Source organism: Cydia amplana, chromosome 16, assembly GCF_948474715.1.
Source record: "Cydia amplana chromosome 16, ilCydAmpl1.1, whole genome shotgun sequence".
NCBI classification, from domain to species: domain Eukaryota; kingdom Metazoa; phylum Arthropoda; class Insecta; order Lepidoptera; family Tortricidae; genus Cydia; species Cydia amplana.
Window position 1 is genome coordinate 7,251,051 of NC_086084.1, and position 24,458 is coordinate 7,275,508.

The window sequence follows — 24,458 nt, forward strand, 5'->3', positions numbered from 1 at the left end:
ATGTTATTATGTATTGGCAATAAAATAAAATTGCATGATAATTTTTCTCGCAATTTCCCAAGCAATTTGTCCAAATTCGTAATATTTATAGACCTAATAAGTTAAAACATGATCACGATTCCGTGTACTCACAATGACAAAATGCTATAAATATTTAAAAGCAAACAATTAAAACTTAATACTAAAGCTGCGTAATTGTATAAGAACTGTGTCTCTGTCTCTTACTAGGGCTCGGATTCACTTGTATAACACTAGTTAGATTACTGGCACTGGTTCTACTATCCGCACTGGCAATACTCGCAGGCGACAATATAGGTGACGACACGTTGCTTCTAGGCGTTCCTTTCTTCACATAACCCATGACAGAATTAAGTAAATTAGGCGGTAAGGCTACTGGGGTCAACTGGCCCGCGCCACGGGATATATAAGTCTGTAGCATCTTCTTTGTGGGTGACTTTGGATCGTTGACTGTTAGGACCACTAATGAGCCAGCCTCGATGTTTGTAGGTACTTGTGATGTTGGTGGGTCTATTCTGGCGATGTTGGTGAGAGGTGGCATGTTTGGGGTGTGGTTGGGAGTGGTGGTCGGGTCGGGAGTTTTGCGTTTTCTGCGCGGTTTTGAGGCGAGCGCGTGCTGTATGAAGTCATCGGCGGTGGTGAGCTCGCGAGGTGCGGGTCCTGGGACTGTTTCTAGAGCTTTTGCTCCTCGACCTGGAAGAATGAAAATGAAAAATGTTTATTTGTTAACAAAGAGGGTACAGTTGTAAAGGTTGGAGTCTTCTAGTAAGTATAAAATACTTGTAACAGAAGACACCGCTCTTCCATATTATCTAAGGCTTAGAACTTAATTAACAAATTTAATATAAGTAATAACAATATTGTTGTCTAAGAAGAAAATAATATAAACTTAATATTGGGAATATTAACTAATACAATTTTATCTGTTTTGATTTGAAGAATGAATAGGTAGTTCTTTGATTAAACCAAAAACAGATTGTACTAATACAATAAGTTAATTCACGACTATAACTATCCTTTGGTACGCGAAAACAATCACGGATCTGCTAGCGATGACATAGATGTCTGACGCTGCAGACATGCCTTTGTTGTCGACACTTAAATTAACTCCTAGCGGTAAGGCGTGCGCGGCTAGAGGACTTACCAATATATTTACATGTATACGAAATATCATATCACATTTTACTTAACCCCAGGGCCTAGTTTCCTCTCCGGGGTGCATGGGATGTCGACTACGAAATAACTCGCGTTTTGGTAAGAAAACTGATGTATGAAGTTACCAGTCTTACTTTACTAATATTTCTCTATGATAGCAGTCACTTTTGTTACAAAACAAGTGTGCACCAATTCTTGAGATTAGAAACCAACTGTTTCACTGACACGCTAGTCCCGACATAGAGAAAAAAATACATAGAGTGCTCACTCCATACATCAGTTCAGACTATTAATTTCAGTGTCTACATCTAGCATCGAGTAGCGGAACTATCAGTACTGCTACTTGACAATAGATGTAGCACCGACCGGAAAGTCTTATCTCAATAGCATAAGACTTTCCGGTCGGTGGCGACATCTATTGTCAAGTAGCAGTACTAATAGTTCCGCTACTCGATGCTAGATGCTAATAGTCTTTTTGGTACTAAAACTGATGTATGGAGTGAGCACTCTATGTATTTTTTTCTCTATGGTCCCGATTAGACTAAACACTCACTGTTCCTGACGCGCATGTGTTGCAAGGCCCTTGTTCGCTCCCGCTGCGCTTGCCTCGCCGCTTGCAGCTGCTCTCTCTCGGCCTCGGCGCGGCGCGCGGCGGCCTCGCGTTCCCGCGAGAACACGTCCTCGAGGCCTACGGCGTCCCAGGCTGTTTGCGAGCGCAATGCTTTGTCTACTTGCGCGCCGTTCAGTCTTTCTTCTTTTTTGAACTGAAAGAAATGGTTTAAACTTAAACTGATAGTCTGTAGGGTATATGAGCGTTTCTTTTATTTCTTACCATTTTTATATATTGCGATTTTTTTTGTCACTTTTGTGTTATGTCTAATCAGGAACTCGAGCCCTTTTCATCCTTACAGGAGAAAAAAAGTGTCCAAAAATTTCCATTTATTTTTCAAACCTTCCTTTTTGTTACCGCCATACAAAAACTCTGGGACATTTTTTTACCCTATTAGGATCGAAAGAGCTCGTGATTCTGAGTAGAAATAACACAAAAGTGGCAAAAAAGGTCACACACAATAGATAAAAATGGCAAAAAATAAAAGAAACGCTCATATAGGGGAGGGGGTTCATACCAGGGATGTTGCTAATATCCGCATCCGCAACCGCGGAACTTCCGCGTTATTTTCAACATCCGCATCCGCATAAAACCGATGCGGAGTTTAATGCGGATGCGGATGTGGAACAGGTCGGTACAGGAACGTCTTAGCATCAGCGTAAGTGCTAGACTGCTAGGTAATTTAGTCATTAGCCAAAAAACCTATTAGAAATGAGCAGTCAAGCGTGAGTGGGCCTTAATGTACGGAACCCTTGGAACGCGAGTCCGACTCGCACTTGGCCGGGTTTTTGAAATAAAAATTACTAAAATGTAATACATATTTGACGTTTTTTATGTATCTATCTTGACATCCGCATCCGCGGATGTGAGCCTTTAAAAATCCGCATCCGCGGATGTCAAAAAATCGGCATCCGCAACATCACTGGTTCATACGATCGCTCACACCGCTCTATGACCTCTATAGAGATTTATTCCAGATTAAGCACTTTAATCTTAAGATCCCTCCTAATCTTGTCAGTAAAAAGTGTTGCCTTGAGTGTGAAATCCGTACCCACACCGGCGAGCGCCCAGCCAAAGTATGGTCTGCCTTCACAAATCACTCGCATCGACAGCGTGTCAACCCTTTGATCCTATCATAGATATTGTTTGACTAATTTCATGAAGCCAGCCATACACTCACTTTAATCTTAAGGTCCCTCCTATTCCGGTCAGGAAACAGTGGTGCCATGAGCGTGAAGTCCGTCCCAACAGCGGCGAGCGCCCGGTAGAAGCGCACGGTCTCGGCCTCGCTGTAGCTCGTCTTAAGCTTTGGATTCCTCCGAAAACGGTGCCGTCATATTACGGCCGCTATATAGCGTTGACTGACGTCACTAGAACGTTGTCTATGTAAACAAGATGGCGCGGTTTCCTAGACGGCGTTACGTTACGTTGATTGTCAACGTAACGTAAGATGACGGCCGTCATGACGTTGTCGATAGTTTCGTGAACGTTTTATTAGATAGCGGTGACGCCATTTTGAATAAATGACACGAGATTTGAATAAATGATTCCGTACTACGATTATTTTCCTCTTCTGATGATATTTCATCCTCCAAGTAAATTATAGATGATCAAGCAAATCTTGTCAGTAGGAAAAGGCGCGAAATTAAAATTTTCTATGGGACGTTATCCCATCGCGCCTACATTTTTCAAATTTGCCGCTTTGACCTTGGTGGATGACGGTGTGTTATGACGCCGTGGTACTTTCCACATGTCGCCACCGTAAAGACGGCCGTCTTTTGCTGCCGCTATATGACGGCCGTCATATGACGGCACCGTTTTCGGAGGAATCCAAAGCTTTACGCGCCTTCACAAACCACTCGCTTTGAGCCTATCACAGATATTGTTTGACTAATTTCATGAAGCCAGTCATACTCACTTTAATCTTAAGGTCCCTCCGATTCCGATCAGGAAACAGCGGTGCCATGAGCGTGAAGTCCGTCCCGACAGCGGCGAGCGCCCGGTAGAAGCGCACGGTCTCGGCCTTGCTGTAGCCCGTCTTAGCCTTCACAAACCACTCGCTTTGAGCCTATCACAGATAGTTTGACTAATTTCATGAAGCCAGCCATACACTCACTTTAATCTTAAGGTCCCTCCGATTCCGATCAGGAAACAGCGGTGCCATGAGCGTGAAGTCCGTCCCAACAGCGGCGAGCGCCCGGTAGAAGCGCACGGTCTCGGCCTTGCTGTAGCCCGTCTTAGCCTTCACAAACCACTCGCTTTGAGCCTATCACAGATAGTTTGACTAATTTCATGAAGCCAGCCATACTCACTTTAATCTTAAGGTCCCTCCGATTCCGATCAGGAAACAGCGGTGCCATGAGCGTGAAGTCCGTCCCAACAGCGGCGAGCGCCCGGTAGAAGCGCACGGTCTCGGCCTCGCTGTAGCCCGTCTTAGCCTTCACAAACCACTCGCTTTGAGCCTATCACAGATATTGTTTGACTAATTTCATGAAGCCAGCCATACACTCACTTTAATCTTAAGGTCCCTCCGATTCCGATCAGGAAACAGCGGCGCCATGAGCGTGAAGTCCGTCCCAACAGCGGCGAGCGCCCGGTAGAAGCGCACGGTCTCGGCCTCGCTGTAGCCCGTCTTAGCCTTCACAAACCACTCGCTTTGAGCCTATCACAGATAGTTTGACTAATTTCATGAAGCCAGCCATACACTCACTTTAATCTTAAGGTCCCTCCGATTCCGATCAGGAAACAGCGGCGCCATGAGCGTGAAGTCCGTCCCAACAGCGGCGAGCGCCCGGTAGAAGCGCACGGTCTCGGCCTCGCTGTAGCCCGTCTTAGCCTTCACAAACCACTCGCTTTGAGCCTATCACAGATAGTTTGACTAATTTCATGAAGCCAGCCATACACTCACTTTAATCTTAAGGTCCCTCCTATTCCGATCAGGAAACAGTGGTGCCATGAGCGTGAAGTCCGTCCCAACAGCGGCGAGCGCCCGGTAGAAGCGCACGGTCTCGGCCTCGCTCCAGTCGGCGGTGCGCGCCGCGCGCGAGTAGCGGCCGCCGCCGCCGCCCCACGCGCCCTCGCGGACCACTGACGATAACAGCTTGCGGTTGCTGTCCGTTTGTTTTATAACCTGTGAATGAAAAAAAAATGTAGGTACCTATGCGATGTGAAGCGACAAATTTGCAATAAATTTGGATTTTTATCATAATTTTCATTTTTAGGGATCCGTACCCAAAGGGTAAAAACGGGACCCTATTACTAAGACTCCGCTGTCCGTCCGTCCGTCCGTCCGTCTGTCACCAAGCTGTATCTCACGAAGCGTGATAGCTAGACAGTTGAAATTTTCACAGATGATGTATTTCTGTTGCCGCTATAACAACAAATACTAAGAACAGAATAAAATAAACATTTAAGTGGGGCTCCCATACAACAAACGTGATTTTTGACCGAAGTTAAGCAACGTCGGGCGGGGTCAGTACTTGGATGGGTGACCGTTTTTTTGCTTGTTTTGCTCTATTTTTTGTTGATGGTGCGGAACCCTCCGTGCGCGAGTCCGACTCGCACTTGGCCGGTTTTATTGGAATAACTGCCTTAAAGCTGGTGTTGTCTGATGACCATACTCCAAAGGAAGCTTCGCGCGCGCAAAAGGACGAGAGCTATTCTTAACCACTCCGCACTCGTACGGCGGAACGCGGATCCGTGTAGGTATTGAATCGTAATTAATTTAAATTTGAGCTCCCTTGCAGATCTGCGATCCGGCGCGATCTCGTCAATCCCTTTTTAAAACTGACACGCGCATGGAATTCGCAACAAAACAGCTAGCGATTCTCTCCCAAATCGCCATTTGGATTTAGAGCGCCCTCTAGCGGCGCATTTTCCAGATCTAGATGCATCTCAAAGCTCTTAATAGGTAGGGTGAGTTTTAATAACTATGTACTTCATTATTTTGTTGAAGTATGAGTGTAATTAACTCACCAAACTCTGTTCGTCCAGCATGATCTCCCCGTTAGGTCCCAGTTTGATCTGTGGTACTGGCGCGGTGTCTGCCGGCGGGTCGTCTGGGTCATCCGGATCTTCTTCGACGGGCGCTTTCTTCCTCTCTTCTTCGTCCTTCTGGTTGGCTTCCTTGGCTTTCAGCTCGTCTTGGTCTGGCCTGTAGGATTTGCATTTTTTTAAATGACTGATGTTTATATCCATTTTAATCATCATCTTCCTCGCGTTGTCCCGGCATTTTGCCACGGCTCATGGGAGCCTGGGGTCCGCTTGGCAACTAATCCCAGTAAGTGGGCACTAGTTTTTACAAAAGCGGCTGCCATCTGACCTTCCAACCCAGAGGGTAAACCAAGCGCGTATTGGGATTAGTCCGGTTTCCTCACGATGTTTTTCCTTCACCGAAAAGCGACTGGTAAATATCAAATGATATTTCGTACATAAGTTCCGAAAACCTCATTGGTACGAGCCGGGGTTCGAACATGCGACCTCCGGATTGCAAGTCGCACGCTCTTACCGCTAGCACTTATATCCATTTTTATTGAACAAAGGGTAGGGTAATAAATCCAAGGGAATACTTACACAATGGGGTTGGTGGTGGGGTTGTAGAAGATGAGGTCGTACATGGTGAGCGCGTCTCGCTTGACCGGGTCCCGCCGTCGGCGCATCGCGGCGATGCGGCGCGACATTTCTTGACGGCGACATCTGTCAAGCCAAATGTCAATTAGGTCTAGTGTCTAGAGCAGGGATGTTGCGAACATCCGCATCCGCAACCGCGGAACTTCCGCATTATTTTCAACATCCGCATCTGCATCCGCATCCGCATAAAATCGATGCGGAGCTTATGCGGATGCGGATGTCGAACAAGTCGGTACAGGAAAGTCTTAGCGGCGGCGTAAGTGCTAGGTAATTTCGTCATTACCTATAACGAAATCGTCTAGATCCAGAAAAGTCGGCCAAGTTACTGTTTATTAAATATAACGCACCTATGTTCTTGCTCAAATACTAAACGTTTCGTTTTTTTAAATAAAAAATACTAAAAATGTATGATTTGACGTTTTCTAAGTATCTAATCTTGACATCCGCATCCGCATCCGCGGATGTGAGCCTTTAAATATCCGCATCCGCATCCGCGGATGTCAAAAAATCTGCATCCGCAACATCCCCGGTCTAGAGTTTCAATTGGCAAAAATAGTAATTATGTAAGTAGAATAGAAGAGATAAAATGTCTAGACAGCCTAAGAGGTATATTAGATGATGGTTTATAGGTTTACAGGAAAACATTGACAAAATTAATGGACGAAATGTATCAAACAGTTGATGATTCAGTTGAAACGGTTGATGTTTAGTTCGCGATTTCTGGGTTGGCCCTATAGTAGTCGTTAAGTTATTCAGTAGGTATGTCGCACAGATTCACCTATCAAATTACGGCTACGTAACAATAAGAGCGGATGATCTTCAAACGGCTGAACAGATTTTCATGAAACATGGCTAAGAACGCTCGGGATAAAATTATCTAGGATACAAAAAAAAAAACTAAACGAAAATCGGATCATCCGTTTAGGAGCTACGATACAGGATACACAGATACACAGACAGACACGTTAAACTTATAACACCCCTCTCTTTTTGCGTCGGGGGTTAAAAATACCCTGTGTCATATTATAGGTACAGGAAATTATGAATAATTTTATGAATGCCTTGATGTACAGACAGTAACATTTCTAACTGACCATCTGAGGACCTTATGTCATTGCCGTAAAGTTTACTAGTGATCATTTCACACTGTGGACAATAGTGCAAACTTCTTTAGTCCTTACCATAGAGAAATATAGTAAGACAAGTGGTCACTCCATACATCAGTTTAGGTACCAAAAAGACTATTAATTTCAGTTTCTATTTCAGTTTCTAGTGTGTGTATCTTATGCTCAATGAGCATAAGACTTTCCGGTCGGTGCTACATCTATTGTCAAGTAGCAGTACTGATAGTTCCGCTACTCGATGCTAGATGTAGACACTGAAATTAATAGTCTTTTTGGTATCAAAACTGATGTATGGAGTGAGCACTCTTGTCTTACTATATTTCTCTATGTCCTTACTTAGTAACATGGCGTTCTTTAAGCGGCGATGCCGGTGGCGGCGCGGTGAGTTGGCTCACACCTGAGCACACAGAATCATTCCGAATGCGGCTGACCTCCCTGAAACAATACAAACAGCTGTAAACCACCTTTATGTTTACTTATAGTGTTTGTTATGTGATGCAACGGCATTGTGTTCAGTTTCGGAATAATCGAATGAAAGGACTTTTCAAATAAACATAATTCTAGTAGGTAAAGTTAGTAAACTATGGCTTAGTACAAGGTTTAGTAACTTAGGTAGCGATTTAAGATTACAACTAATTTTTTTATGCCAGTGACAGCGCCAATACCTAACTAAGTACACCTTGGTTACGCCAAATACGTAGTTTGGTACAAGAATTTTGAAATAATTCATTGTCATCGAGCAATGAAAGCATACCACACGATTTGTGTCTAAAAATTTAAAGGTATCTAAATAGATTACTGATATTAGGACGACTTACCTATTAGGCAAGGAATGCAGGGTACTGTGCGACGTGTGGGAGTCGTGTCGTTGCCGTGTCGGTACCGACGTCGGCGCGCCGCTGTTGAGCAGCGCTCGTCGACTCTCGTCTTCAGACTCACTCGCACTACCCTGGTGTTAAAAATCAATTATTAATAGTCTCATGTCTAAGGGCCACCCCACATCTAGCGTCTTTCGAGCGTCGGCGTCTACAACTCTATAGCTTTGGTTTCCTCCGATAGCGGTGCCGTCATATAGCGGCCGTCTCCATACTAAATAATACGGCTAAATATGGGTGTCGTAGTATTTGTATGGAGACGGCCGCTATATGACGGCACCGCTATCGGAGGAAACCAAAGCATATGGCCCTGCTCGACGCAACGTCGACGCAACTGCGCAGCGACGTCATTTTCCATAGCGCTGACCGACGCAGACGCTCGAAAGACGCTAGATGTGGGGTGGTCCTAAAATAAGGACATCTATGTGTACAACTGTGAACAAATTTGTCAGTGTGAGAAATCCCATTCTGCTTTGGTATAGAAAAAACCCTGTTGTACAAGACTCGGTATCATCACTGAGATGTTCGAGGTTATTGTTAATTGTAAAAAAGCTAGAGAACTACTTTAAAATCAGCACAAATTCCAACCTGGCAGTTATAGCCCTGATTTTATGTTCATGAATTTAAAATTCAAAATTGTGACTTTTAACTGGTTTTGTAACTATGATGACGTAAATAAATGTATTTTCTTTCTTCTTTCTTTCTTTCTTTCTTTCTTAATTTTACATACCTGTATACTATTCCTCCTATGTGGTGCAAGTCTAGGCGCAGGTCGAAGCTTAGGACGCACTTTGCTTGGAGATGGCAAAGGAACTATAGGATCAAACAACACTTGAGCATTCTCTGATATGATCTCATTCTTCAGCAAATCTAGAGGCTTGGGTGCACTGCGGGTTGGTTGCAGGGGAATGATACCATCCATGCCTGTTTCATCGGTAATGCTCTCGGGAATGCTAGCTGGGTTGTAATCTGGAAATACACGTTTTATACAATATACAAGCAAATAGTTATATTCCTTAATCTTTTTGGTACAATATTTAGTTTAACTTATAATTAACACTACCTCATTACTTTAATCATTCATATGTGTGTGGTGTGGTGATCAATCATGGGTTTTACACTTTGGCTGTTCAGTACTTAATGAGCAAAAAAAATTGTTTCAAAAAAATGCAAAACAATGACTAAAAATTTGGTCAGGATCCTTAACATGACAGACAAGAGGTTGAATATTGATACAGTTGCCCAGAAACAAAAATGGAGATGGGCTGGCCATGTCGCTAGACTCCAGGATGGGAGATGGACCTCACACGTGACAACCTGGAAAGGTCCAGTTGGAAAAAGGAAGAGAAGACGGCAATTGCCACGCTGGTCTGATGATATAATAAAAATAGCGGGGGCCAACTGGTTCTGGGAGGCCCAAAATCGAAAAAAAAACCGGCCAAGTGCGAGTCGGACTCGCGCACGGAGGGTTCCGCACCATCAACAAAAAATAGAGCAAAACAAGCAAAAAACGGTCACCCATCCAAGTACTGACCCCGCCCGACGTTGCTTAACTTCGGTCAAAAATCACGTTTGTTGTATGGGAGCCCCACTTAAATCTTTATTTTATTCTGTTTTTAGTATTTGTTGTTATAGCGGCAACAGAAATACATCATCTGTGAAAATTTCAACTGTCTAGCTATCACGGTTCGTGAGATACAGCCTGGTGACAGACGGTCGGACGGACAGACAGCGGAGTCTTAGTAATAGGGTCCCGTTTTTACCCTTTGGGTACGGAACCCTAAAAATGGAAGAATCTGGAAGAGGCCTATACCTTTTAAGAGAGTTCTGGAGTAATTTAATATAGATAAATTTAAGCTAAAGACTAAGCTGTTGTTACCCAGAAATAAAAGGCTTTTTCATTTTTATTTATTTATTATTGATCCTAAGGAGTTGATAGATACCCACCCACTGAGATTATGCCAATCATGCCTAAAGGAGTATTTACCGAGATAAAAATAAATAGTAATTTATTCAAAGAAACTTAAATATAAATACAAACTAAATATATAAAAAATAACTACCTACTAAAACCCGTCCCGTTACCGAGATTGTATTTAACATTAACCACATTTTAAAAATCCCCACTTCGAGGCTCAATACCACTTCATGGTCCTAAAACTTCTCCATAAACAAAATCTGATTCTGCCCAATAAAGGGTTATAAAAAATAAAAAGGGTTTAGTGTATTAATGGCTACATGGCGAACCTAATTAATTTAATATTGATGAAGCTAAATACTTTACATTATTAAGGGACACAAAGTGAAGGTGTAACCTATAAAATGGGTTTGTAAATGAGTACATTGTGAAGATAATATAACATCATCTTGCAAAACTTGGAAAAATTGATAATGTGATGTGACAAACTCGTATAAATTACTTGACAACTGTTATCACTGAATTTTAATTCATAGTTAGTTTTAATGTTTTTTTTATTATTACCAGGGGTCGGACAAAAAGTGCGGATGACGTAATCTTGCACACAGGATGATGTTTGAGTTTGTATTTAAACTTCCGTGTGACATGTAGTAACAAAGTAGTATTAATGAAGTAACAAAATAATCGTAAATAAATCCATGGAATTAATAATACAGGTGGTAGGGTGATGTAGTGAATAAAATAAATTTCACGAAACTTGCCACAATATTCGAGTAAAGATGACATTTTAGAGCGTTTTCTTATACATTAGTAAATATAGATTTTAGCTAAATATAATCGTGAAGATACAATAGCTAAACAATAACGAAGTCAATTTATTGTTCATCTGATTGACAATGTGTCAGTCAAAAACGTACTTACTCATTTCAAGTGGCGATATCGTTTAATAAAGAGGTTGATAAATGATAAGTGATAATTGTTTATGAAAATCAAAAATACTATTTGAAATCATCCTATAAGTGGTTTGACGTCATCCGCACTTTTTGTCCGACCCCTGATTATTACCAATTATTGTCAGATAAATTCAGTATAAGAAAGATATATATGACATAATGATACATGAAATTTTAGATTCATACATACCTTCTGTAGTTTCAAGCTTCTGTATAACTTTATTTTGAACAACATTTTCCATTGGATTAGAAACCACATGCTTTTGTTTTTCTGTAGCATCGGCACTGATTTGAACACTTTTTGGAGAATCAAGTCTCTCAAATATGACCTCAGTAATTATTGAAGTTATTTTCGTTTGTGGAGAGTTCCTGACTGGTGATGGCACAGCTTTTCTAGCAGGGCTGCTCCATCGTAATGGTGAGGCAAACGTGTTTGAGCTCTGTCGTGATATTGAAGTGATAACAGGCACTTTTTCACTGCGTTTTGGAGTTCTTATAACATCTGGCGTTGGTAAGCTTTTAGGAGGCGGTGATATAATAGCCTCTGCAGGTTTTGGAGTATCTGTTTTAGATTGTTCTTGTGGCGGTTGCACAGGCGAAGCAATTTTATTCACGGGAGTTTTTATTTTACCAGCTTCATCTTGTAAAGCCTGTGGTCGTGGTGTTTTTGGACTTTTAACAGGTTTTTCATCTTTAACTTGGTTATCCGCATTCTTTCGCCTCACCGGTAGTGAAGCTACGGCTTTTATTCTAGCTCTTCGAGTAGACATTGCGAATCTTTGTAAGCAGTAAGCACTGTTGTTACACTTGTTACTGTGTTATAACTTTTTGTTTGTAAGATCCGTGGTTTTAGCTTAATACATTGCATTTAACTTATTTTGAATAAAGACAAATTTACGAAATTACACTGTAATCAAAAACTTTTTCATGTAAAAGCGCATGCTTGATTGAAGGCAGCTAGAATCTATAATAGATAGATTCGACTCGGCTGACGGTGACGGCTGCCAGTGTGCATAGACCATTGAATGAAAGAAATCAAAGAAATGACATGATCGCATTGACGTTTCGCGTTTCAAACATGCAATACATCATAGATGGTGGTAGGTATAATATGTAAGTTTTATATGCATTTTTTTTTAGTATTGTGATCATTTCGTAGTTTATTTAAATAAGGTTAAATCCATAACCAGTAAATGAAATATAGTTTGTCAAAAGGCAAAAGACTGTCTCATTTCAAACATAGACGGAGAGAATCATACTATCTTTGTCTTACACTAGTACTAGCACCCAATAGAAAAGGATGAGTATAGTTTTTTTGTTCTTATTTAGGTACTGCCATATTGGTTTGACCAACTATATCGTCAGAAATTTATATCAAACATAGCAACACTGTACAATGCTGAATAAGAAATAGTTCGCTATAGTACTTTCGCTTTCCCTCTAGATGGCGCTACAAGCTACAACCAAACTAGAGTCAGTTTAGTATAGCCAAATTTGCCTATTTATAGGGAGCGTGCATCAATAGACGCAGCAAAGAGATTGGCGCCACGTAGAATAATATTATACTATATATATATATATATAGTCTATTATACCTACTCTACGAAGACGAAGTTAAAAGACAAGCCTGACCAGTAATATATTATCATTGTCCAGAGAGCGCTGTTATTCTCATATGTTCTCATGTATAGGGTGACAGTTCAGTATAGTATGAAAAAAATAGTTCCCGTGAAATTCCGCAACATGGCGCGTGATCGTGATCATATTATATTCCTGTACGGATATGATGGTCGTTCTTGTCTACGTGACAGCGTGATAAAACGGTGTCCGTCACTTTCTTTCCCACGGTGTTAAACAGTGACAGTTATTTTATCACGTGGATAAAGATGGATAAAGCTATCCATAATAGGCTGGCTGGTCAATGCTTTACATATATCTTTGATTGGCGAGAAGCATTATGTCAAGTTTTAATTTTTAGAAGATTTTAAGCACAAGATTGCACTACTATGCGAAATTAAACCAGCGTGAAATGTAGGGGGCAGCACCTACTTAGAAGTGTGAATTGTTTTTATTTTCGATTCAGGCATATCCAGGTCACAAGATGCGAACCTACCTTCCAACACGCTCGGTCTTTATACATTGGTTAAATATAAAATAATGATATAATAATTAGGTAACGTACTTGTCGTACTTCGTAATATTTTTCGGGTAGGAAGAGTTTATTGCTGCTTGCTTACACTTACAGTGACTACAAAGTAAACTGTTGTACCTTTCGCCAACTCTGGGTACAAAGGTTTTTTTAAGTTAGTCTTCATAAAAATACATATTTTTTACTTGAGACGTGTTTGATTAAGCTGGAAAAGGTTAGTTTAATGAAAAACGTACACAGTTTTCTTCATTCTTTAATGCATTTTTTCTCTAATTTTCTTGACAGCGATGAGCACTTTTGGTGAAAATAGTTAGGTACCAGAAATCAGTAAATATACATACGTATAATAATATGTGGGTATTAAAATAACAGTTTGGATTTAAAATAATTAGGTATGTATAACTTCTCTTTTATATAGTAAGGTAGCTCAACTTCACAATAAAAATAGATCTCTTCTATAAAATTTATAATCATTTACAAAAGCAGTAATAATGCCAGTTAAAACAACAGTTAAATGCTCTGGGAATTAAAACGAAATATTTATACTCTTTTAGTTAAATTGACAGATATTCACTCTGCTAAGACCAATTGTATAAATATCTTACGAGTATAAAGTAGGTATCTATTGGTGTTAGTCGCCAAAATGAGACCTAGGCTGCGTACTACAAGTAAGCTACTGCGCATTGGTTCGTCATTCATTATCTATATTTTGGCTAAAAAGTCAACATTTGCAAAACCGTCTTTACAAATTGTCATGACACTATAAGAATAGTCAACGACGTTACTTTCCGAAGCGCGCCCTCCAGCGTTCGGCTCGAACTACCCGCTCCTACGATATGTTGCATTTGTATACTAATTATTGGGACTCTTAAACATATAATTAACTTAGAAGCGGCCACATTAAGTTGCGTCTAGGAAGCGTTAATGAAACCACTACGTACGTAAATGTAATAACGCTAAACTGATCGTTGTCAGCAAAAAAACAGCGTCCGAGCTCTAAGCCATTCCTCGAGTTCAACGTACTTACAATTCACAATAAAAGGGACTTTGCATGTTCTCATTGGGCGATTAAACACACTATCCAGTCCCGTTACTACCGCTAGGAACGGTCGCGTTGCTAAAGTCGGCAAATATGATCACGCGCGAAGAAAGCAAGCGCTTGTGCCAGAATAGCGTTGTATTTTATTGGTGCAAACATGACAAGGGCGTAAGTGACAATTTCAAAGCCCTTTTGTTGTGATTATCAAATTACCTATTATCAGAGGCAAATAAATAATAAAGACTGATAATACAATATAAAAATCAGATGCCCAAGATGGCAGATGGCACCACTTTGCGCAACACCATCTATTCAGCTGACTGAGAGATTACGGTGAGTTTGAATTGGTTTGAACTTTTATAGCTGAACTTTTGCAAGTGGCACCATCTACAATATTCACATCAAAGATGTGGCACCCGACTTCTAAGTCTTTAATATTTATTGATATTTGCTTGTACTGTTACACAAGTCTACCTATTTGAACTACGCAACTGGTGCCGATGGGTCCGCGGAGCCGGCGGCTGGGGGGCGCAGCAGCCTTCGCTGCTCTACGAATATCACAAAACGTAGTTCAATCGAATTTGTTATCGCTCCGGCCTACTTACTTCTACGAAATGATCTCTATCGATAATAAATTAGTTACCCTAGAAGTAAAAACAAGTTGTGAAGTGCGAAGGCATTGCGCCGGCGACGGCCGCGGCGCGTCGGGAGCGACTACGGGCCCGCTCTTGAAAGGAACTATTGCAATTGAGGTACTTGGAGATTTCCACTTGATATTTCGAAATGAAACGCCACCACTTGATATCACGATGAAATTTGTCCATAAATTGTATTTTTATGATTGTATTGTGTATTTAGAATTTTTGCCGATGTTCTCGAGGCAGCAATATCTGTTGCTGATACGGCTTCGTACAGTTCTTAGTTTATATTATAGGTACGAATCCATCAAATATACGAGCAGTAAGGTTCGTTTAGACGCTGTTCTTGTGAACAGTAATGTCTTCGAAGTTTTTATTTGTGATGGTTTCAGTAAATAATGCGATACGCTACAATAAATAGTTATTGTATCTATGTAGGTACCTAATAATGAATATTTATATAAAAAACCACGATCGCGGTTGGTCACAAAATATTTCTTTGTGCTCGATCAGTGTGTCAATGCTACAATAACAATGCGTATTATCGAAAAATGATAACAAAAAGTGGCGATATCCAAGTGCAGCACTGCAAAGTGACTTCCAAGATCACTACAGTTTTTAGTCAGCAAGGCTTATGGTTGTTAAAGCGGTCAATCCAATACTTATGGTGCTATTACGCAAGCGGCGACCATACCGCGTGACGCACGAATTAAAGGTTGCCGAATGCTGTCGATTACCAAAAAGGTGTCTTTATTATTGACCTCCTTGGCTAAGCACTCAAGTTCAGGCCCGAAGTGCCGCATCGCGATCCCACCGAATAATTGACTGGGCCGTCGCTCGGCGCTCCCGTCCCACCCCTACGGTTCTCCCTCAAAACAAACCGCGCTAATCCTCGATAATACAATATTTACATAAAGAAAGGATTTCGAAAATATCCGAAGCGCTACTGATTCACCTCTAATTAGGTAATTAGGAAACCGAGAGAATTGTGTTGCGATTATATCGATTATCGGTAGATATGACTACTTATAATTAAAATGAATAAAGCAAAGTGTGTGCTATTGGAATCGCGTGAGGCTCCGAGGCTTCCGAAGCCGCGCAAAACTTCCGCGGCCCTCCGGTCGCTTCGTGAGCTATTTATATTTATAAACAACTTCAAATACTATAATCATCTCCGAATCGTGAACAACAAGAACGTTTTATACACTTTGAACGTTCGCTTTCCACCGTATATTCGGCAGCCGTCAACAATAGAGGTCTATTTCATACGTCAACAAAGCATAAAATAGTGATATCTTTACATCTCAGTCTAGTCTATATAATTATTTTCTCTTTTAATGGCAAGGTATCTCTATAAAGATTCAATAGTATCATTCTTCAATATATAACAGGTATATCTATACAATCGGAATACGTCGCGTATTTGCCGATTCCTCACAGCGTCAATGATATAAAATTTAACCTAAATTATAACACAGGAGAATTAAGTATAAGATCACAAAATGAGATTCAGCGGGCGGCGCCTCGCGGGCGCGCCCGGCGAAGTCGCAGCTATAATACTCGTGTCTACGCTACAACTAGCGAGTGTCGGCTCGCACTAAGCCTAGTATTGCTATCGGTCGGCGCTCGGCGGCCCGCAGGCCCCTAGCAGACGGTGCGGCGTCAGGGCGCTATGCCCGCGTCGGACTTGTGGAAGGCGGCGGAGGCGGACGTGAGGTGCGGCTGCTGCACGGAGCTGAAGTCGTGCTCGGACTTGGGCCGCGGCAACGCCGCCGCCACGCCAAGGCCGGGCAGCGCCACGCCCGCCATGCGGCATGACGCCGCCTGCAGCGGCTGAAGCGCCAGCCCCAGCGAGCGCTCCGACAGGCGCGCCACGCTGTCGTCCGACAGGCTGACGTGCTCGGCCTCGGCCGCCAGCGCGTTCACCACCGCGTTGATCGTGTTCCCCTCTGACGTGGTGTCGTCCTCGCGGTGCGCCACGAGGTTGGGGTTCTTGCCGATCTTGTTGAGCCGCTCGGCGGCCACGCTCTCCATCGTGCGCCGCATGAGCGGGTACTGGTCGAGCACGGCGTTGAAGTGGTCCACGGACAGCGAGAACAGGTTGCAGTATGTTTCCGCGCGGACGGACGCCACCCGCCGCGCGTTGGTCAGCAAGCAGATCTCTCCGAAGTATGACCCATCGGAAAGGCTTGTTGCTACTTCGCCGTTCGCCATTACTATATCTACGATTCCTTCTTGTATGAAGTACATCTTGTTTCCAATTGTTCCTTCTTTTATGATGATATCGCCTGAAATTAAAAAAAAAACAAAGAGGTTAAGTAAAGAAATACGAGTATACTCGCACTGCGAGTCTCGCAGCTCGCAGTAGTATAAGTTACTCTATGGAGTATAAGTACCTACTGCTGTTTAGTGTCAAATTGACAAAGTGACGGGCGCAATTTTTTTTTCAAAATAATTTGAACTTTGAAATGATAATAATTTTGTGTAATGAATGTATATTATATTATGGGTAAGCAGGGTTGGGCAAAATACTGGCTTCCACGTATTTGAAATACAAATTACAAAATACATTTTTAAAAGTATTTGAAATACAAAATACAAACTACTTTGGTGACGGGTATTTGAAATACAAAATACAAATTACAGTGTTTAAAATAATGTATTTCAATTACAAAATATACCTTTATTTATTTTTTTGTTTAGCATTTAGTTTTAACGTTAACGAATATCCTTTCATATAAACTTATAGGGTCATTGCGCTAGTTTTCGTCCAGCTCTAGTTTACGTCCACTTGACGAAATTTGAATATATACCTACATTCCTGCACAAATTTGGACTGATTTCAATCCTTATGTCTAAGGCGTCTAAGCAATATATCTGTCTACATATAACAATGATATTTCGCAAAAAGGAAGCGCTGGTGGCCTAGCGGTAAGAGCGTGCGACTTGCAATTCGGAGGTCGCGAGTTCGAACCCCGGCTCGAACCAATGAGTTTTTCGTAACTATGTACGAAATATCATTTGATATTTACCAGTCGCTTTTCGGTGAAGGAAAACATCGTGAGGAAACCGGACTAATTCCAATTACGGCCCTAGTTTACCCTCTGGGTTGGAAGGTCAGATGGCAGTCGCTATCGTAAAAACTAGTGCCAACGCCAATTACTGGGATTAGTTTCCAAGCGGACCCCAGGCTCCCATGAGCCGTGGCAAAATGCCGGGACAACGCGAGGAAGATGAAGATTTCGCAAAAAGTAGTAAATTAAAAATGAAATATATATTTGATAATCCGTCAAGTCGTCGAAAACTAGTGCATTGACGGAAACTACTGCAATGACCCTATCCCCTAGATTTAAACGAAAAGTTCCACGCAGAAGTTGACCTAATATAGATCCAGTATCCAGCCAATGTAAATTGTATCTCGGCTGGATCGGAGGTTCGCGGTCGGCTCACAGCTTGTGCGAGAGATTAGACATTTTAGGATTATAGAATTTAATAAAATGTATTTATAGAAATGTATTTTGAAGCTTGAAGTATTTGAAATACAAAATACTAAATACATGTGAGTGCAGTATTTGAAATACCAAATACAAAATACTTTTGAGGTAGTATTTGAAATACAAATACAAAATACTAATTTGTATTTCAAATACGTATTTCAAATACATGTAATTGAAATACTGCCCAACCCTGTGGGTAAGGGTCAAAGAATGTAAGAGAAAAAATATTTCATTACAGAATTAGGTACACAATGTGATTTTATTTTGACACAAGTGAAGTGCGGGTAATATCTTTTCATTCTAAAATTACATTTATTAAAATTCTAGTACACATTTTACTAGATGTGTTGTGTGTCTTCGTGGGAGGTCTGGGTTCGTCGTCAGTTGTTCCAAAGGATTCGAGGCTGTTATTTCAAAATGGGTAAGGTAAGTCCAAACTACAGCAATGTTTCATGTAAGCGAGAAGAGACGCTATAAAACCTTTGACTTAATAACAATCGTTCTTACCAGGTTGGAAGACTTCGTAACGTAGCTTAGTGACGACGTCGGACACGAAGTTGGAGTCTGCGTTTGCGAAGAACGGTACAGAGGCCACCAATGATCTGCAGTTGTAGTTGATCACGTCTTCTCGGAGCTTCTCGCTCAGCTCGCCGAGAATCAGCTCCTCGTCGAAGAACTTGCCCTGGTACCGGTGCTCGAAGTATTCCGTGATGCGCTGTCTCATCTCACGCGGCAATTTTCGGTAAGCCATGTATTCTTCTACTTGTTTCACCTGGAAATTAAAAGGAAAATATTAGACATGGCACTAAGACTATGTGGTACCCATACCGAATACTTGACGACTATGACGTCTGTTGAAACATCGTATTCGTCATCCCTTGCAGTTGATTTGGAGAAGCACAGTGCGTTAAATCCAAAGATACACTCACAGGCTTCACACGATATAAACGGTGCATTTTTTCTCATGCTATTTCTATGCCCTTACTACGAATCTCAGCGTTCTTCTGTCGAATGCTTCTTTATTATATATTTTTTTTACGTTATACCATGTTATACATATACAACTATCAGGCACGCCACATTAGTTTTGAGATTGTTCTTTTCGAGGTTCGCAGTAAGTTTAAGGATTAGTATAGTAGCACCAATAAGATCTAAGTGCAAGTATAGAACAATTATTCCTATAGGTATCTTAAAAAAAGTATATAAATAGAAATGAAAATGAAATTGTTAGAAAGACCCTTGGAAAGAAAACTGTTTTGAACACCCGTTAATGATATATTTATGATATTATGAATTGATTATTTATAACACCAGTTACAGCGGTATATAGGTAGGTATGTGGTGAATAAATTCGAGTGTGACCTGAGTTAGACTAACTATATAATAATCGAGAAGTCTGTATAACGACATTGACACACGAACATATACTCGGTACTCACGTCTAATCTCTGAAACAGGTAATGGAGGGTTTAGTAACTGGCAATGGCAATGTTGTAAGGTTTTGCAGGATGATACTGTTTTAAATATGAATGGTTTTGTGATTTAACAAGTATTAATAACATAATGGGTATACAATTATTAGAATTTATTAAATGAAATTAAACTTGTTTTTGGTTCAACACAGCATTAGCTGTAGGTGTTCATAACGGTTTCAAGTTTCCATAGCGCAGGGACTTTAGGTCTCCAAATCTGTAAGGAAGAAAGAGAGTAAAGAGTAGTAGTTAGTAGTATCAGTTTTAAGAAATACCTTTTCTCTGTATTGTCTGCGGGATGAGTCGAGGGACTGGATGAGATTGGTGGCGTGGCCGAGGAAGAGAGCGTAGCAGGTCGCGCCCGAGATCATGGACAGCATCGTGAGCCACATGTCGGTAAGTGACTGCGGCGGGAACCGTCCGTATCCGATGCACAGCATGTGTGACATGGCCTTAAACAGTGCCCACGAGTACTGTTCCAGCCAGAATGAATCCTGTAGGACAGATGACAAGCAATGATTATTAAAATCTTTCAGAATGTTTATCGAGAGTAAAAATTTAAACTTTAGTGTTTGTTACCTGCAATTCGTTTATTGCAACCCAAGAGTTCGCCGGGAACCCTTGCAACATAGGAACCAGGAATTGAAGGCATCCGGACCAGTGGCCGATCAACAACATCATGCAGATTAAGTTGAATATCCGCATGAACACCGATGCCATGTTGAGGAACTGCAAAGAAAACAGAAAGATCAACGTTGTTCCACAAGTCAGCTTCGCCTCTAAAGGAAGCCGTGCGGACTGCGCGCGACAATGACGCCCGAGGTCAAGCATCGCGATGATTCTCTACCGATGGATTCGTAAAATAGTAGTGAGAAAAAAAGTATGATCGCGTGAGACGATTTGTGTCGAGCTCGCATGCGTGAGGAGGCAGTCAGGAGGTCGCGCGGCCGTGGCCGCCGCACGGTCGCGAGACCCCTGCTGCCTCGCCGCCTCGCGCGTCCGCCCGCGCGGCCGCCGGCGGGACAGGGTCGGAAACAGAAACGTAAGAGAGGAAGCGAAGCGAACGCAGCGGACTAGGGCGCCGGGCGGCGCCGGCAGCATGCTAAGCGGGCGAACGAGCACATGCGTGCCGGCTCGTGCCGACCCTGGTTACCTTGAAGATCAGATTGCTTTTGGTGTGACCCTTCTTTTTGGCAACGTCGGAGCTGAGACGTCCCCTTCGTTCCGTGCGCTTTTTTTGAAGATTCTGCAAGATCTAGAAAACAAGCGAGAAACACAAGATAGTAGGAAGAGAGCCAGGCGCGCCCGGCGTGAGCGCGGATAGGTTCGGCGGGCAAGGTAGACGCGGAATTGCGGGCGGAGCGGGGCGGGGTACTAGTCGCGTGCGGGTAGCAGCGGACGCGGGGCACACACAGGATGCACTAACACCGAGACGAACAGGACGAGGGCTAGGCCCCTATACTAGCTAGAGGACGGGAGGGCCACGGCATGCGGAAGGCACAGCAGCACCTGCGTGACGAGGTCGCGCGAGCCGGTGCTCTCGGCGTCGCTCGGCGCGGCGCGCGGCTGCGGAGCGGGGCTCATCTGCACACAACACCGTCACTGCGAGGACGCCAGTCTGCCTCCACCCTCCCCGTGCCTACTCCACTTCTCTCTGAATCTCCGCTTGGAAACCAATACCCGTATCCTCGAGCTTGTGACGTCGCAACAGATTTTGGACTGGTCTTTATTGACTTTATTGTTGCAGCCCAATTCATGTACATATGAATTCATAAAATTAGATTTGTTTTAACGATAAGTATATTGATTTAGTCTGTTCTGGTTTAACACTATGCAAGCAAGGTTCTATAGGTAATATTTATGTTTTACTTTTCATTTTTGTTTAATTTTGCCAGGTAAAAGTTGAAGTGTTTTCGTATGTGCAATTGTTCACACAGTACAGGTGATATAGTTTATGTGGTTTTATTAAAAAAGCTGTATTTGATTTAGCTTTATGGGAGCTACATCTATTGGTCGCGTATTCGGCGTCAGCGCATCTTCTAGAGGCTCCGGAAAAGCGGCAACAAAAATGTATGAAAAGTTTCGCAAATAATATTGTTATGTTGGCGAGCGATGGACGGGGATCGTCGACGGATGCTCGGAGCGCGAGCGGGGCGCGGGGCGCGGGGCGCGGCGGGGCCGGGGCTCGGGCGCGAAGAAGTGAGAGAATAGACGTCACGAGTGAGAGCGTGCTCAGGCAGTAAGAAGCTTGCAGAGAAGCAGAAGAGAAGTGCAGAGCGGGACGTGGGGCGTACTATACAGTGTGGGGCGGGATCGATGGTATAATACAGGATTACAACACTCCATTTACTTGGGACCACTACTGGCTAGAAAATTTTAAAATGTTACTCATTAACACATTATATTATATCTGTGCATTTAAACCAAATCATTAATTATTATTATACATTTTTATATTAAACATTCTTAATCCTGAATTAGGCTTGCATTAGGCTGTTTAGTTATGTCGTGTTAGTAAAAATGTGAGCGTAATGTGTTAGAGCAGTGTTATTAGGTAAGTAGTAGAATGTGGGCGACCCATACGAGTACGTGTGGTTCAGTAGAGATGATGGCTTACATATACTTCCTCCCATTGCGAGACATAGCGGACCAGCCTGGACAGCCGCAGCAGCCGCACCAGGGACAGCAGCTTGGCTAACCGGAGTATCCTTAGTGCACGACCCGCGTGAAGAATTTGAAAGCTTTCACTAAAGTCCTGTCAACACAACCAAAATAATTCAAATGCCGGTATTATTGCAGGGTGCCCGAAAGATAAACAGAACTATCCTAGGGGCACCTAGGAAACCACTAGGTGGCAACGTTTGAAGTGTACAAGACATGCAGACTTGCTGATATCGAAAGAGTAAGTATCAGCCAAAAAAAAGTGCTGAAGCATAACAACGAACATGTCATGTTACAGTTATGGTTTGTTAATTTACATTTAAAGTTGCAGGGGACCTCTGATGGGCATTAGTGGAGGGCATCATTCTGCAGATTTACATGAATTTGTTAGTTAATATAACTATATAATTTGTGCGATGGTTCAAGAATAATATTTGTTTATCAGAAAGGTGAATTTGAGACACTTGCAAAGTGACCTATTGTGAACAAACAGTATTTATAAAAAGGGAATATTTTAAGCAAGGTATTATGGTCAAATATCAATCAATAGAGCTCATTTACTAGTGAGCTTCTCAGTCTTGTTCAAAACTACTTTATTAAAGAGAAGAATTGAAAGAAGTATTTACTTTTACAATTCGGTCGTGTTGTTATGAAATAAAAATAATTCAGCCATATTTATTTACTCGAACAAAATACGAAAACTACAATTTAACAGTAACTTGATATATAGGAATACTAGTCCAAAACACTTAAAACATGCTGTGTATGAAAAAAGGTATATAGGTATAAAAAATAAATGTTATACCTAGTAGTAATAGGAAAAGAGAAAATGGCGTGCATGGTACCATTAATAATTGTATATTTGAAGTAGGCAGAAATATTGTAAAAAGTGTAATTATAGTATAGGTACAGGTACAATAGAATTTTAAAAAGTGCGCAGTTAGAAAATGTAATATATAACCAGCCAGTGCACTGTCCGAAATTGCTGATTTTAAAAGAAGGGTTCCATAACCAATAGAAACGGATTGAGTATCCCATACGATCAAAGGAATGTCAAGATAAACCAGACCACCTAGCACGAAGAGTAGAAAAATGCTTCAGACAGGAAATCATATGGGTTACCAATGATGCGTGCAGACAATGTAAAGGTGTGGACAATATTGAAAATATGAAGAAACATGTAGTTGATACTGAATCTATAGTGATTCAATCAAACCTTTATTGTTCTGTTAAACCTTAAAACGAGATATTATAAATCGAAACACGGTGTCGCCTTGGAAGCTCTCGTGGCAGTTGGGCAAGGTCACAATGAGAAACGAATATCGAAACAACAAAAATAAAAACTCTAATGGAACAAATGCTGAAACAGAATATCAAAACAACATAAAAGACAGTTTTAAACTACAGTAATAAGAACAACACGGCCAAATTGCAACGTACGTTTACCTGATTGAAGATCAAGAATATATAATCTAGTGGTATACTAGAGATGAGGTCAAGGAAGAACCATGTCCTCAAATAGTGCTTCGCTATTAACTTGGGATCTAATATCACTTGTTCTGCATTATCTTGCTGCATTATTCCTGAAATAGAATAAAAAGCAATCTTTGGAATGTGCTTAACATAACTTGAGCAGTTTCAAGAGGAAGACATTTGTCTCAAAAGTTCGTCCTTTATGAAAGCTCTTTAAATTGTTGTTTGATTTAATCTATGATTTATT

General features: G+C 41.8%; 2 protein-coding genes across 14 annotated transcripts in view; both read right to left on the minus strand.

Annotated features, from left to right (window-relative positions):
- Positions 1-67: 67 nt before the first annotated feature.
- LOC134654991 (uncharacterized) lies at positions 68-12,064 on the minus strand. The gene is made up of 9 exons (XM_063510447.1): positions 11,473-12,064; positions 9,142-9,380; positions 8,355-8,485; positions 7,873-7,971; positions 6,356-6,478; positions 5,759-5,936; positions 4,692-4,913; positions 1,727-1,937; positions 68-711 (listed from the first exon to the last, which is right to left on the minus strand). The coding sequence occupies exons 1-9, from the start codon at positions 12,050-12,052 to the stop codon at positions 182-184; spliced, it is 2,313 nt and encodes a 770-aa protein (XP_063366517.1). The 5' UTR covers positions 12,053-12,064; the 3' UTR covers positions 68-181.
- A 4,409-nt stretch (positions 12,065-16,473) lies between these two features.
- LOC134654957 (potassium/sodium hyperpolarization-activated cyclic nucleotide-gated channel 2) overlaps positions 16,474-24,458 on the minus strand; it is a 292,022-nt gene continuing 284,037 nt past the window's right edge. For 8 of the 13 annotated variants that reach the window (XM_063510391.1, XM_063510392.1, XM_063510393.1 and 5 more), the window contains 7 exons: positions 24,179-24,321; positions 22,695-22,832; positions 21,231-21,332; positions 20,657-20,806; positions 20,353-20,571; positions 19,113-19,377; positions 16,474-17,396 (listed from right to left, as the gene is read on the minus strand). In XM_063510391.1, the coding sequence (XP_063366461.1) occupies positions 16,771-17,396; positions 19,113-19,377; positions 20,353-20,571; positions 20,657-20,806; positions 21,231-21,332; positions 22,695-22,832; positions 24,179-24,321 (1,643 nt within the window). In that variant the 3' untranslated portion in view covers positions 16,474-16,770. Of the gene's footprint in view, positions 17,397-19,112; positions 19,378-20,352; positions 20,572-20,656; positions 20,807-21,230; positions 21,333-21,376; positions 21,662-22,694; positions 22,833-24,178; positions 24,322-24,458 lie in introns of those variants that run through there. The other 5 variants (XM_063510404.1, XM_063510394.1, XM_063510396.1 and 2 more) reach the window with 5 other exon arrangements.

Bases quoted from the DNA above. Each gene is read 5' to 3' on its own strand.
- LOC134654991 (XM_063510447.1), bottom strand. From the start codon at position 12,052: ATGTCTACTCGAAGAGCTAGAATAAAAGCCGTAGCTTCACTACCGGTG. The intron at 7,972-8,354 runs GTAAGTCGTCCT...GTATTGTTTCAG, and splicing joins CTGCATTCCTTGCCTAATAG to GGAGGTCAGCCGCATTCGGA. The intron at 1,938-4,691 runs GTGAGTGTATGG...CATTTCTTTCAG, and splicing joins GGAGGGACCTTAAGATTAAA to TTCAAAAAAGAAGAAAGACT.